The sequence below is a fragment of the Mirounga leonina genome, unplaced genomic scaffold (genome assembly GCF_011800145.1).
Source record: "Mirounga leonina isolate KUSES-001 unplaced genomic scaffold, KU_Mleo_1.0 Mir_173, whole genome shotgun sequence".
Lineage (NCBI taxonomy): Eukaryota > Metazoa > Chordata > Mammalia > Carnivora > Phocidae > Mirounga > Mirounga leonina.
The window spans coordinates 83,767,709-83,782,665 of record NW_023270447.1 but is presented as its reverse complement, the minus strand read 5'-3'; the positions used below and the strand labels follow the sequence as shown (position 1 = coordinate 83,782,665).

Genomic DNA, 14,957 nt, shown 5'->3' with positions numbered 1-14,957 from the left:
GTCAGTCCCCGGGATGCCTTAGATTTGGTTCCCTGCATGCAGACAGTTTACCAGGGAGTGCTCTAGGGAGATACTCAGGTAAGGGAGCAAAGAAGTCAGATTTGGGCAAAAGGAAAAGCTGGCAGACAGTGTGGCTTGCCCCTGATGCCTAGAGGGACCTCTGGAGCGGGGATGGCCCTTCAGAGTGGTCCAAATGGAGTGGGTCCAGAAGGGCTGGGCTTTTTTTTTTATTCAAGTGGGTAGCCAAGGGCTGGTCCCTGGGTGGGGTTGCAACCTTGGGTGAGGGAGGCCCCTGCGGCGGAGGACAGCTGCTGGTGACAGGTGCAGGTGTGAGCGGTCAGTAGCTGACATTCCTAGCTCTTGGCAGGTGAGTGCATGGACCCTGAGGAGGAAAACTGGGGAGAACACTACAGTATCCCCTACAGGGACTAAAGATTTTGCATAATATCTCATTTAACCGTTGTTGCCATACCATAATGAGTTATGCATTTGTTACGCCTATTTGATAATCAAGCAAACTGCAGCTTGGAGATGTTAAGCCTAACCTCATCAATCACCTAGGAAGATGAGATGGGGATTCCAGGCCTGTGTGAATGATGAAAAGTTCAAGTGAGTGGCCAGGGCCTGCCTGCTCACATTGCTGCCCAGCCTGCAGGCCCAGGCTCCTCAGCTCCTGCTGGGGCAGCGTTGTCAGGGGCATGGACCTCCGTGGCCTGGGTCTGCTCGTCTCCTGCTGCTAAATCACTCCTCCTGCCATGGGCATGTGCTCCTTCCCGATCCTTACATCTCTGGCGGGATCACCAACCAGAGTGATTCTGTGGGGCTTCTGGGTTGGGCACACATACCAGGCCTACTCAGTCAAGGGAGCACCATGCCAGGGCCCAGGGGTAGGCCAGCTCTGGCCTGGGAACAGTAGGAGAGAGGGGCCTTTTCCTGGGAGGTAGCTAAAGTAGCATACTGTAAGTCCTGAGCTACCTATGGCCGTGGTCCCCCAGCCTCCTCTATGGGGAGAGAGGCCAGGTTCTTGGAAGAGAATGGAAAAGGAGGCCAGGAAGGAGCAAAAGACAAAGATCTGCTGGCTTGAGCTCCCGGGATCCCTGAGCTCTGACCTACCTCTAGACCCCAACTTCCTGAGCCAATAAATTCCCCATTGGTATCTTTTTTAAACAATTTTTTTATTTAAATTCAATTTAGTTAACATATCTTGTATTATTAGTTTCAGAGATAAAATTTAGTGATTCATCAGTTGCATATAATACCCAGTGCTCATCACATCAAGTGCTCTCCTTAATGCCCATCCCCCAGTTACCCCTTTCCCCCACACCCCTCCCCTCCAGCAACCCTCAGTGTGTTTCCTAGAGTTAAGAGTCTCTTATGGTTTGTCTCCCTCTCTGTTTTTTTTTTTTTTTTTAAAGATTTTATTTATTTATTTGACAGAGAGACACAGTGAGAGAGGGAACACAAGCAGGGGGAGTGGGAGAGAGAGAAGCAGGCCTCCCGCCGAGCAGGGAGCCCGATGTGGGGCTCGATCCCAGGACCCTGGGATCATGACCTGAGCCAAAGGCAGACACTTAACGACTGAGCCACCCAGGTGCCCCTCCCTCTCTGTTTTTATCTTATTTTATTTTCCCTTCCCTTCCCCTATGTTCATCTGTTTTGTTTCTTAAATCTCACAAGTTAGTGCACATTGATGCTCTTTCACCTGCAGGTGAGATGATAGCCTTATCTCAGGTGCTGGTGTCCATAATGTATTGGTCCGTTTTTGGTGTGTAACAAACAGCCTCAGGATCTCTAGGGCTTACAACAGCATTTCTTTTTCCCATTTATAGATCGGCACATTTCTGAGGGTGTGGCTAGGCTCTGGCTGGCTTTTTCTCCAGGCTGAAGGTCGGGCTCTGGTTTGTTCCCCGTGTCTTCATTCTGGGGCTGAGAATAATGAGGCAGTTTCCTGGGCCATGTGCTTCACATGGAGGATTGCAGGAGCCTAAGAGGTCAAGCAGAACGGTGAGGAAGCATTAAAGGTCCCTGCTTGCTGCAAGTCAACTAACATTCCGAGGGCCAAAGCAAGTCACATGGTAGAGTGGGAGAGAGGAAGATGCTCCACCTGCCCTAGTGGGAGGTAATGAAAAGTGGGAGGCAGGGGCAAGGTGGGTGCTGCTATCTTGGGAGGGGAGTGAGGAATCAGCAGCCATAATCCAGTGTGCCACGGACGGGAAATAAGAATGAGGAGAGGGGGCAAAATGACTCCTGAGACAGTGGGACATCCAGCCACCACACCGATGACAGCAAAGGTGTCCTGTCCCCCACATCCCCAAGGGCAGGGCCTGTTAGAATTACAACAGAGTCAGCAGAACCCCAATACTCAGAACCACACACACCATCCCAAGGCAGCAGCTCGGTGTGCAGAGAAACCAGATCCTTTCTGAGAGATCAAAATCAATTTTAAACAGACACAGCTGTTCCCTAGTGGGGGTGTCGGAAGGGAGGGGAAGGGGAGACACTATAGGGAATGTTTTGTTTCTTTCTGTTTTAAGTTGTTGGAATAACCAAAGAAGATTTCTAAGGTTTGATTATTAATTTTGGGGAGAATCGGTTGCCAAGTTTGCTATCCTTTTTAAGAAAAAGAAGTGTAAGATCAAAGGGAGGCTTCATAGCAGAGGTTTTCACCTTATATTGAGTTTGGAAGCTTTTCACAACAGAATGATCAGAAATAGAGCCGGTTTGGTTTTTGTTTTTTTGGGGTTTTTTTTTTTTTTGATGCACCCCCTCAGATGGATAAATCAAATGCCACAATTTAATTCAGTTCGGCAAATGTTTACTGAACCTCTCCCATGGCCACGTGCTCACTTATAAAAAATATAAACAAATAATAGTGATAGTAAGTTTCACCCCTGCATGTCTGGGTTATCCGGCCGCTGAACTTATCTCCCGGGGTCTCAGTGTCCTCATTTGTAAAAGAAAGCACATTTGGCCTCTGAACGCTGAGGTCCCTTCCAGATCTAAAATTCTAAAGTCCACAAGCTGGATGATGTTCTTCTCGCACTTGCTGCGCACTCCAAGTACAGATGTGTGCACCTGGGAAATCAGACCCGCTGGAACCATGAGCGTCATAGGGCTGAACAGGGATGCTCAAGTGTCTTCCCAATGGCAAAGCGAAGAATTCCTGAGCAGAGTTCCTCAGTTCGGGTGTGTCCCTGAGTTCCATCTTTCCTATACTTTTCACTTCACCAGTACAAAGGGTGAGTTTGAGGAGTAAGGAAGTGATACAAGATACTAGTGAAGAGGAGGCCACCAGTGTCCCACTGACCCAGGTCCCAGCCCTGCCTCTTGTTGGTTGGATGACCTTGGGTGACTTTACCTCCCCACACCTGTTTTCTTATCTGCAAAATGAGCATAATAGTAGCTTCTTCCTCATAGGGCTGTTGTCAGGGATGTAGGTTAAGTACTTAGCCGTGTGTTTAATGTAAGAACCCGCTAGAATCCTTATTATCATTTTATTATCATAGCACCCCCTCCATTCACACTTTCAGGCAAAACCAGATTCTGAATCTGCCAGCTCATTTAGCATCTTCTTAGAAAGTCTAGAAAACTTTGAGGAAGAAAGGGTTAATCCCATCACTGAAATTTAATGAAAAAGGTAAAATAACTTAATTCAATGGTCTTCACATAAAAGGGTACACAGATTTGTAAATGTATGTTACTTTGAACTCACACAGTAATAGTCATTGATCTTTTAAAAACTAGAGCCATAAAAACCCTCTGAGTTAGGGGGAAATCCAGGTGGTAAGGGATTCATATGATCATTTCCTGCTTGGTGTCCAAAGGGAGCTCACCCACAGGAGGGCTAAGGCTCCATTCTCTGAGTCTGTGCCCACAAGCAGGCTGCATTCACCTGGGGGAAGAGGACCCATCTTATCTAACTTGCACAAAGGTACTCTGTGGGCTAGCGAAAGCCCTGGACCCATCCAACCTTTAGGAGACATCAAAGTTCACACTTTGGTTTGATGCCTCCTAATGAATGACAGGACAAGAACCTAGTCTGTCTGTCATTTCTTCCCAAAGCTGCCTGGAAGACTCAGGCTCAATACTGTTCCCCAAAGCTATACGGCTCCCACGATTAAGTGACCACCTGCAGGACCCCCCAGGCCTCAGGGACTCCTCACTGGCTCCTGTGGATGGGGGAGCTCCCAGCTCTATTTCTTTTTTCCAGACAGTTTCATCTCTCGGATACAGGATAGCTGTTACAGAGCCTGGACACTTGCATTCCTGCACTTACAGTGCTAGCAGTTTGAGGGGCGAGGTGTGGAACCAACATGCTGGGGGGAAGGGCTGGGGCTGAAAATGTGGGTGCAGGATGCCAGAGAATGCCACCCCCCCCAGCCCTTGTTTCTGTGCCTCCACCAACCTCTTTTAAAGCCAAATCTCCTAGTTCTTTGTTTTTCAAAAGGAGCGCATATCCGCAGCTAGCAGCTAGCCATACCGGGACAAAGGTGGCAGGGTACCATTTTACTACCAAGATGGCCAAGGATGCTGACCAAAAGCACCATAACTGACCTTGCTCTGAGCAAACACAGTTCCCTCTTGAACTGCACACACATCTAATAACATGGCCTTATATTGGATTATAAAATTGTTTTACTTCTCCCCAGCATAAAATAAGGCAGGTAAACAAATAAAGGGGCAGTCAATTAAGATAAATATGGCAACTTCACAATTTACTGGCTAGAGACACATTATCCCAATGAGCCGAACGTTGGGTAAAATAGCTCTCTTCTAATTATATGTGTACAGTCGGACAGCTAATCCTGAGTATCAGGGCAGATGGTTGCTGATACAGTCCTTCATGGCACACTGGATTGAACAGTGTATGCTCATCAGTAATAAATATTTTTTCTCAGGGCACTTTAGTGCTGGAAAGGTTTAGTGTTGACTCCAGGGGCAAGATTCCAAAGCCCTTCCTTACTCCTGCTGTTTCCAATTCCTGAGAAAGGACACGTCCCCATATCTGAGATGCCTTTGTAATGAGTTGTCAGGGGCATAGGGGTCTTAGCTCAGTGGCCTCGAGAGAGGGCCATACTGGTCTTTATTGCACTGATCCTAAGGCGGGGGCGGGTGGTGGTGGTGGCTCAGTGCATAAGGCATCCTAGGAGTAGAAAGAGATGAACAGAGAGGGAAGCAGAAGCTCTCAAGAGTCTGAGCAAGGGGTGGGGGTGGGAGAAGAAATGAGCGAAAACCTCTCCTGAAGATATCATTTAGTTAAATGAATGGCAGAGCAAAACATGGGGGGAAAAGGATAAGCAGTCCTGAAAAATCCCATTCTTGGAAAATTGAGCTCCTTACTGTGCTCCTTACTGAATCTAATGCACGACTATTACAAAGAATACCAAAAAAAAAAAACAAACCCCAAAACCTATCTCCTCACCCACCCCTAGAAAGCATAGAAAGCAACTCCTATAGGATGGAGATTACACGAATAATACTATCAGTGAGAAAAGAATACATGACCCACTTAGGGTAGGTCTGCGAAACATTTCAAGCCACTGGGGTACCATTTCATGAACCCAAAGAACTAATTTACCAAGTGGGTCCCCAGGGCCTGGAGGAACTAATGCACTGGCCACCAAGGAGTGGATCCTTCTGTTTCTCCATCCCATCAGTGCCTCTGGCCGAGAATGAAAGGCCTGGGGCTAGAAAGGATGCGGAAGGTCCCTTGGTGCATCAGGGCGCACAGGGAGGAGACTGTGTTCATGCATCTGAGGGGAAGGGGGAAAGGAAGAAAAGGCAGATACATTGGAATCAGACACACCTGAACCTGAATCTGGTTCTGCACCTGCTAGCTGGGTGAGTGTGAGCAAACCTGAGCTCGGGGTTTCTCCTGATCTGCGGAAAGGCTAGGAAACACCTACCCTTAGTGTTGGGAAGATTCAGCCTCAGCTGCTGGAAATGATGAGCACAGTGGGGTCATGGTGATATCCAAAGGATGGGAGCTGCCTACAGAGCCCTCGCCGCCCCATCCTCCTCTCCAGCATCTCCTCACGGGTGTCCGCATCACTGATAACATCTGTGGAGTTCTTCCGGCCACCCAGCCAGACGCTTCACGTGCAGTGGCTCATTTAATTCCTCAACACGTCTGTGAAGTAGGTAGTCACATCATCCCATTCTACTAATGGGGAGGTTGGGACTCAGGGAAGTTAAGTAACTCTGCTCGTGTCACAGAGCAAGTGGCAGGGCTGGGACTCGAACCCTTGTCTCACTAACTCCAGAGCCTGTACGTTGACTCTACTCTTGCTTTCAGAGAAGAGTGAGATCATTGGTGACGTCAGTTAGCACCGTCCTGCCAATGGGCTGTGGGGAGGGGGCTCCCCTGAGATGAGGAGCTGAAGCTGGAGGCCCAAGGGCTGGAAGACTTGACCATGTTCTCTTTAGCCTTGTTGAAGGAACCTCCCAGAAACTGCTCTGTGATGCTGGAAAATACGATAGCGCCCAGCCCACGGAGACAGCCAAGACCCAAGAAGGCAGGAGGTCTGGCAAGATATCTGGGGGTTGGACCAGTTCTTTGGGGTGTAGGGATGGTTGTCTCAGGGTTTTGTATTTTGCTTGGCTGTTACTACTTGTCACCATCACACAGCTAGGGACAGAGCCAAGAGCCCAGGCCATCAGGCACATCCCTTTGTAAGCCCTTCACCACACCAAGTAAGAAACATCAAAAACACAAGGAACATTCAAGAAGGAAAAAAAATTACACTTCTCTGAAGAAGTAGAGGCTTTAAGTATATATGTTTATGTGTATGAGCCCATGGTTAGTATGTATATTTAGTATTTATTCCATACATAGGGGTGTCTGAATTATAAGTGATTATGGAAGGATGGTTTGCAGGTGGAGAACATGCAGGGATGACTGAGTTGGTTAAATACAGACAGAGGGATGCACCTGACCAAGTTCCCGACCCTTGGATGAGAGATTGCTGGCGGAGTCAAGAGGAGAATGTCACTCTTCATGCTAATAACTGTGCTCTGTGTCCACACTGAGTGTGTGTGTGTGTGTGTTGTACAGATATATGTGCATACATTCTCATCTTATAGCTCCAGGCTATTTCCCTAAGCCCCACGGTCCCCTGCCCTGTTGTCCCTTCCTGGTGCCTTTTTTCTCCATCCCTTCGTTTCATGACTGTGGATCTGAGGGTGACTAAGGGCAGCAGGGGAGCATTGCCAGGAAGGGGTTATAGCTTCACTGTTGGGGCTCCCTGCCGCACACTCTCCTCTATGTCTATGGCTCTGTCCCCCTCCTGGTCTTCTCACCCAGAGGCCCAAGTCCTGGTTGCCCCTCGCTGAGAGATGCTTTGCCCTTTCCCCAGAGCACATGTTAAGACCCACTCAGCCAAAGTAAACTGTGTAAATGTACAAAAGATACAACTCCTAGATTGGCCGGGATTTGCATGTGACAATTTGAATAAACAGAGCATCCATCTGCAGGGAGGGAGGGTGATTCCCTAGGGACTCTCAGGTGGAGGAGGGTGGGGAAGACAGGACAGACAGCACCCAGAAGAGAGGGAACAGGGAGCCCTTGCAGACATACCTGAGGTCCAGAGGCTTCCTTGCATTTATGTGTCTCCCACGTGTGCACAGTGCTTTATGAGCACCTGCCCTGGGTGCCTAGGGCAGTGAGTCTCAAACTTCGCAGTCCACCAGACAGTCCGGGGAAGTTTGTTGCAAATGCAGGTCCCTAGAAACTCCTCAGAGATCCTGGTTGCTCGGGTGTGGGACTAGGGATCTACATCTTAACAGAAGAATTAAGTGATAGGAGGGTAGTTAGCAAGGGGAGAGTGGTACAAGATGAAGTCAGAGGCCAGATTGCACAAGACTGTGACCTTGCTCTTTCAGATCTAGAACTTAGGAAGTGCCCCTGCACCAGTGGTCCAGTCTGACAGTCTATGGTGCTGGATACACATTAGTAGGATGATGGGGATGATGGGTCATTTTCTAAAGACTCTGCTTTTCATCCCTCCCAACTCCTTAACCAACACGGTTTCAGGGCCCCTTCCTGTCTCCGGCTCTGTGTTTCTCCATCTACCAGTATACAACAGGAGTGCTGGAATAAATGATCCCAAAGTTGCCTTCTAGGACCAGATAGCCTCATTTGGTTGCAGGGTGGGGCAACCACATCTACTGGGTTTCCTGGGACAGTTCCAATTTATGCCACTTATCCCAGCTTCATTATTCATAACACCCTCTCTTACTCTCAAAAGTGTCCCAGTTTGGACATTAAATTATAAGGTCATTCTATTTATGGGAGAAGGGAGGTGCATAGGACATGGCTGCCAGCAATGGGCTGTGCTCTCTGCCTTGGTTCTTATCAGGAGTTTTCTTTCTCTGAGCAACGATGGTTTTGCAGACTTTCCAAAATGCCCAGGTAAACTTTGAAGGGCATCAAATGCAACATGGCACATTCTGCTCAGATGCTCATTCTGCTCAGGAAGATGGGCACTCAGCAAATACTGGCAGAGGCTGGTGAGTGCATAAGGGCCAGCCAGTGCACTGCCTGAGCTTTGAATGGGGTTTGGCAGATGGGGAAGGATGGCAACTGGGAACATGGGGAAACAGGAGCAGATCCCTATGAAGCAAGCCCATTTTCTGGCATGGTTCTTAACGTCAGCTTACTGGGCTGTGAGGCTGGGGCTACTTTAGGAACATTTAAGATCACATGCTCAGAGTTGTGGACCCCAAAGAGAGAGGGCTGTGGTTAAAAGACAGCTCTGGAGCCCCTCCCCCATATTTATATGTGTCTCCCAAGAAATGAGTTGCAAATGCACATCAGCCTGCAGACAGGTAAGTGGGCTTGCAATAGGGTGTTAGGCAAGGGGGCAGAGATGTGGATTCTGTGACCTTTTTGTTACCTGAGATCACCTAAGAAGGAGCAGTGGTGGAAGTTGGGGGGTAGACTAGTAATCTTTTGGGTTTAAATCAAATGGATTCTAGAGGGTAATTGATCCCAGGCTTTCTGTCTAAGATCTGGCCCTTTTGCATGTGGGTAAACATAAGGAGACACAGCTGGTAAAAGCCCCACCCCCCTTTTCATGTTAAGAAGGAATTTCTCAAAAATAAAATTCTTTAAAATCCTAGGAGGCACCCCAGGAGTTTCTAAAGTGAGTTTCTTGACATTTCAATGGCTGTATTACAGCTGGGGAAAAGAGGAGGCAGAGAGAAAGAAGGAACTCAAAGAATGGGTGTTTGCTTTCTTTTCTCCTTGTTAGATTTTTTGTTTTGTTTTGTTTTGTTTTGACTTGATTTTAAGATTCTGGTGGGTGGGAGTAATCTCACTGAAGAGGAAAATGAGTAACACTTGGTCAGTCTGTTTACTGTATGAACACGCTCACACACATTCATTTGCAGAGGGCTTACTATGGGTTAGGTGGCATGGATGCAAAGACAAATCACGCATGAAAACTGACCACCTTCTTTCTCCCACGACGAAGCTCTGGGTGAGCTCTCCAGATAGAGCTGCTCCTGATTGTGTCCTCGGAAAGTTTGTTCCCAGGACTTGCCTTCCCCCCTTTTACTGCTATTTGCATTTGTGCTGACTTTTGTCTTTATTGAGGTGAAATTCACATAACATCAAAGGAACCTTTTTTTTAAGAGGGGGGAGGGCCAGAGGGAGAGAGAGACTCTTAAGCACGCCCAGCACAGAGCCAGACCCAGGACTCAATCTCCGACCCTGAGATCATGACCCGAGCTGAAATCAAGAGTCAGACGCTTAACCCACTGAGCCACCCAGGCGCCCCTAAAATGAACCATTTTAAAGCAAACATTTCAATGGCATTTAGTGCATTCATAACATTGTGCAACCACACCTCTGTCTACTTCCAAAACATTTCATCACCCCAAAATAAAACCCAGTACCCATTATGCAGTTATTCCTCATTCTCCCCTTTCCCCAGCCCCTGGCACACATGTCTGTCTGGATTTACCTATTCTGGCTAGTCTACAGAAAAGAAATCACGTTACCTTCTGTGTCTGGCTTCTTTCACTCAGCATACTATTTCTGAGCTTCATGCACATTGTGGCAGGTGTCAATGCCTCATTCCTTTTCAAGGCTGAATAATAGCCCATTGTATGGATATATCGCAATTGGTTTATCCATTCACCTGTGGTTGGACATCTGGGTTGTTTCCACCTTCTGGCTATTGTGAATTGTGCTTCTGTGAACATTTGTGGACAGCCTGTTGTTGGGGGCATCAGTTTTCAACTCTTTGGCTATATACCTAGGGCTGTGATTGCTCAGTCATATAGTAATTCTGTGTTTAACTTTTTGAGGGACCACTAAACCATTTTCCATAGTGGCTGAACTATGACAGCCCCCCTTCGGAAGACTCCTTTAACCAAAGGACTTCAAAGAACTGAATCCTGATTTACAGATACACCAAGCAGCCTAAGTTTCTTCGTTGGTCCAGTGGGTCAGAATTCCCGCTAATGAGACACAGGTCAGGGGTTCAATCCCCAGCTGACCAGTTAGCTCAGAAGAGTAGACAGTGGAAAAACTATGTCTGCAGCCACACATTCTACCAATGCGGGCTTGCCCTCTTACAAAAGCTTGTTAGTGGCCCCAGGGGGTTGGAGCAAGAGTGGGTTTTTATGGTTCCAAATAAAAGTCTAGCATCCAAGGCACACTGGGACTAATTGGAAATCAGATGACTGCTTACTTCCAGTCTTGGTTTCACCTGATTTCTGCCAGGGGGGAGGGGGGGGCGCTTGCGTTAATTGCTTAACCCCCAACCCAGAGCTTCAGCTTCTTCCTCTCTAAAGTCGAACTCCTAACTCTTACTCCAAAGAGATAATGCAGCCTGAGCACTTTGCACACAGTAGGCTTCCTACTTAGTAGATGCTGATAAATCTCAAGGGAGGGCACCATTAGTGTCTGCCGCGGGCTCTGAGCTACTCTCCTAGGTTGACTGAGCTGGAAAGGTGGTGTCCTGTTGTCCTTGGGGTTACACTGGCTGTTTCGAATTGTCCTATTTGCATGGAATGAAGCTTGCTATGGTAACAAGGTCTGGTGGCTGGAATCCAGGGCCCCAGTGAAAAATGCAAAGGCTGCGCTCTGGGAGAAAGAGGAGTTGGGTAGGTTTATCAACTTTAAGGTTATCTCAGTTCTCCTTTGAAGAGGGAATGGGTAAATTGAGTCAGCAGGGCCTCAACACTCCCACTCCTCCAGTAAGAAGGAGAAAGAGGGAAGCCCCTTTGATGCCTTCCAGTCTTCTTCCCTCCTGGCCTCATCCCTCTCGCCCCCCAATATTTAGCCCGGCCAAGAAGCTTAGGACCTGGCTAAGGCCAGTCCTCCACCTCGGGTGCACACGCGGGAGTTTGGGACGGTGAGGAGACCAGAGCTCCAGTGGTGGCCCACCCCGGGGCCGGACGGGAGAGCTCCTCCCCGGGGGAGGACACACAGTGCAGGTTGGGGCGGAGGAGGTGGGGGTGGTGGAGATGGAGTGGGGAGGAGAGTGAGAGGCACTCAGGGCACCAGCTCAGCTCCCCGCTGCACATTGCCTACCCGCATTTTAAGGAAAGCAAAGCTCCACTCCCGAGATCGCGCCAGCTGCCCCCTCCCCTGGAGCTCCGTCCCCGTTGCTCCCCTCCCCGGCCTCTTTCCCGAGCACCCCTCTCTCCCGAGCACCCACCCCCTTCCCAACCCCGGCCCGGCGCGGGGCGCCTGCTAGCCAGGGCGGGGGCTGCCCCACCGCTCCCGGGAGGGGACCGAGGGCCGGCCTGGGAGCAGGCACCCCCTACCCCTCGCCAGGGGCGCCACCTCGGCCCACTCGCGGCCGCCGCCCGCCGCCCCCGCCCCCCGGGGGGTGTGTCCCCGAAGTGGGGGGCGCGGGAGGCCGCGGGTGCGCCCGGGGCCCCGGCCCGGGCCCCCTTCCGAGCGCGCGGCGAATGGTAGGCTCCAGTGCAAGAGTGCCGGGCGGCGCGCGGTGTCCTTCCCCGAACCGCGCTCGGCGCCGGGGTCTCGGCGATCGCTGCTCCGCCTCCTCCTTCTCCTCCTCTTTCTCCTCCTCCTCCCCCCGCCGCCTCGCTACCGCCGCGGCTCCGGCTGGAGGCGCCGCTGTCATTCCTGCGCCGGAGGAGCCGGCGCTGCCGGTGCCTGGGGGTCGGGGCGCGGGGGAGCCGGGCCGCGGGGGACCCAACAGGTAGAGCCGGGGGTGCCCGGCCTCGCGCCCCCACCCCCACCCACCCCCCCGCGCATCATGCAGCTCTTTGTCACCTCTCTCGCCCCCAGGCCAAAATCCTGAGCATGATGGAAGACAATAAGCAGCTCGCGCTCCGCATCGATGGGGCGGTCCAGTCGGCCAGCCAGGAGGTGACCAACCTGCGAGCCGAACTCACGGCCACCAACCGGAGACTGGCGGAACTGAGCGGCGGCGGCGGCCCGGGCCCGGGCCCGGGAGCAGCGGCCAGCGCCTCGGCGGCGGCGGCGGACTCGGCGGCGGCGAACATGGAGAACCACCAGCACGGCGCGCAAGGTAGGGATCGCCCGCGCCCAGGGCGGAGGGGGGGGGCGAGCGAGCAGGACCCGGGCCGGAGGTGGCCGGGCCTCGGTGCCCCCACGCCCGGGGCGAGCTCGCCTCGCCTTGTGGCTGGTAACCCTGTCCTCCCGGCGGTGGCCACCGCTGCTCCCCGGCCGCGAGTTGCAGGCTGCTGTCATTAAGGAAAACCCCGGCGCAGTGTGCACGGGTTCACGCCGTCACACCGGCCCCGGCCGGCGGGAGCAAGGCGCAGCCGGCGGCGCCCCTCCCGCAGCAGAAAGTGCCCTTTAGGTGGCACACAGCCCCCAGCTCCGTGGGCAAACTTTTCGTGCCCGGGCCTTTGCCCCCACCCCGGGTAGGGGTGAATGCCACAGCTCCCCCCCAGTTCCGGAGGCTCCTTCCTTCCGAGAGACTCTCCCCGAGAGCGAGCTCCGGGCTCTGCTGCCTTGGTTGGGGTAGAGGATTGGACTGGCTTGCACTTTTCTCCACGGATGCCAAATCCCTTGTCTCAATTGCATCTGGACTTTATTTTCTCCCCATCTGAGATCGCGCAGACAGCGGAATATATCGATGCAACAGTAGATGCTCTGCTCAGCAGGGAGTTTAAATTTCCAGCAAATACAAACACCGAGAGCACTTTCCAGGGGGAAATCTTAGACCTCAAAGGCTGAGTGATGATGGGCTCCTGGCGAAATGAAGGTTTAGATGGTGGGTTGCAGGGAGCTGCTGCTGGAAGGGACTCTTTGCATTTTAGAGGAGGAGGGGGAAAAAAGACAGCTGGACCTTGTTGACATTGACAGTGATGAAGCCCTGAAATCCCGGGGAGGGTTAAAGGTGGAGGAAGCATCCAAAAATGTCCTGTTGGGTTTCTGTGAATTGAAAAGTAAAAGGGTAGACTGGCTTTTCAGTGTTGTTGTTGTTTTGTTTTGTTTTTTTGCCTAATTGCTCTTTAAGAAATGGTACCACTGATTATTAATATCATTTGATTAATAAACTAAACTGCTGAAATCCAGAATCTGACAGAGAAAAATGATCCAGTCTAGAAGGGCCACTTGTATAAATATGTCACTTGATGAAGTATGAGGTACCCATAGCTCAGTGGCTCAGAGGAATTTTCTGGTTTTGTTGTTGTTCCGAGACCTTCTCCTAAGTGTTGCGAGAGAGTGTCCGTGTTCGTATTAATGCCTTCTCCCCATCAGTTTCTGTTTGCTCCTTACCTTCCTGGGGAAGGTGTGCTTTTCCTGGTGCGAGATGTTAAGCCTGTACTTAGTTTTATGCTGAATTCCAAGTCATGTTAACTTGGTACTTCGCGGAGTCAGTCAGAAGTCCTAGGAATTAGGGCGGGAATTTGGGACTGAAGTAGCCATGACGTAATGGTGGGAAGGTGTTGTAAAGCTGTTATTTGCTGCAGTTTTCAAGGTGGGTATCTGCTTATTCTGTCATTTATCCCTTGCGCTGTCACTGTGTGGAAAGATGCTCTCCGCTGGCATCTGGAGGGAGAAAAAAAAAGGAAGCTAGACTGCATGGTAATGCTTTCTTCTTTATAGGCAGAGACTCTTCCAACATTAAAGAAATAGCTAAGAACTGGCATTCTGCTAAGAATCAAAAGCCATGGTAAGGAGGACTGAACAATGCTGGTTTATTTCCCACCGTCTGCCCCTTTTTCTCAGCCAAGGAAAAGTTAAGTGGCTTTCGTTTGAGTCCTGGGTCCGGTTGCAGACTGAGGGTGCTAAGGAGGTCAGTACGGCGGTGATCCATGCACCCAACTTGGAAATTGAGATGCTTAGCTGATGGTTAAATTGTTGTAGTGGAGGAACAGGGGGCGGTTTCCTTCTTCTCTTTTCCTACAAAAATGCCCTAGGCTGTGGAAATGACTTTTGGATCTCTTGATATCCTTCAAAACACCCAAAACCAGCATGTACCCTCATGCTCCTAGGAGTATGCCTGCCCATGTTAGTAAGCTGGATAACCCCCTGTGGGGGGCTGGATGAAGGATGGTCTTGATTTTTCCCGTGTATCCTTGATATTTTTCGACACCTTTACCAGGGGGAATTCAGTGATTTTATAATCAGAGAATAAAATGTTAAAGGTTTTAACTCAACGTAATTGTTGGCCACATATCCCTCTAAATTGATGTGAATTTAAATGAAAGTTATGGTTGAAAAGAGAACAAGCTCCCCCATATAATCTGGTAGGGTATCACTTACTTTAGCTCTGCAGGAGTACCCCAATCCAGTACTTTTTTTTTTTTTAAGATTTTATTTATTTATTTGAGAGAGAGAGAATGAGAGAGAACACATGAGAGTGGGGAGGGTCAGAGGGAGAAGCAGGCTCCCCGCCGAGCAGGGAGTCCGATGCGGGACTCAATCCAGGGACTCCAGGATCATGACCTGAGCCGAAGGCAGTCGCCCAACCAACTGAGCCACCCAGGCGCCCCTAATC

General features: G+C 50.4%; 1 protein-coding gene across 1 annotated transcript in view; it reads left to right on the top strand.

Annotated features, from left to right (window-relative positions):
• The window catches only part of KAZN (kazrin, periplakin interacting protein), a 1,036,992-nt gene that overhangs the window by 587,478 nt on the left and 434,557 nt on the right, over positions 1-14,957 (top strand). The window contains exon 3 of the mRNA XM_035019741.1: positions 12,269-12,512. Coding sequence (XP_034875632.1) covers positions 12,269-12,512 — 244 coding nt within the window. The remainder of the gene's footprint in view (positions 1-12,268; positions 12,513-14,957) is intronic.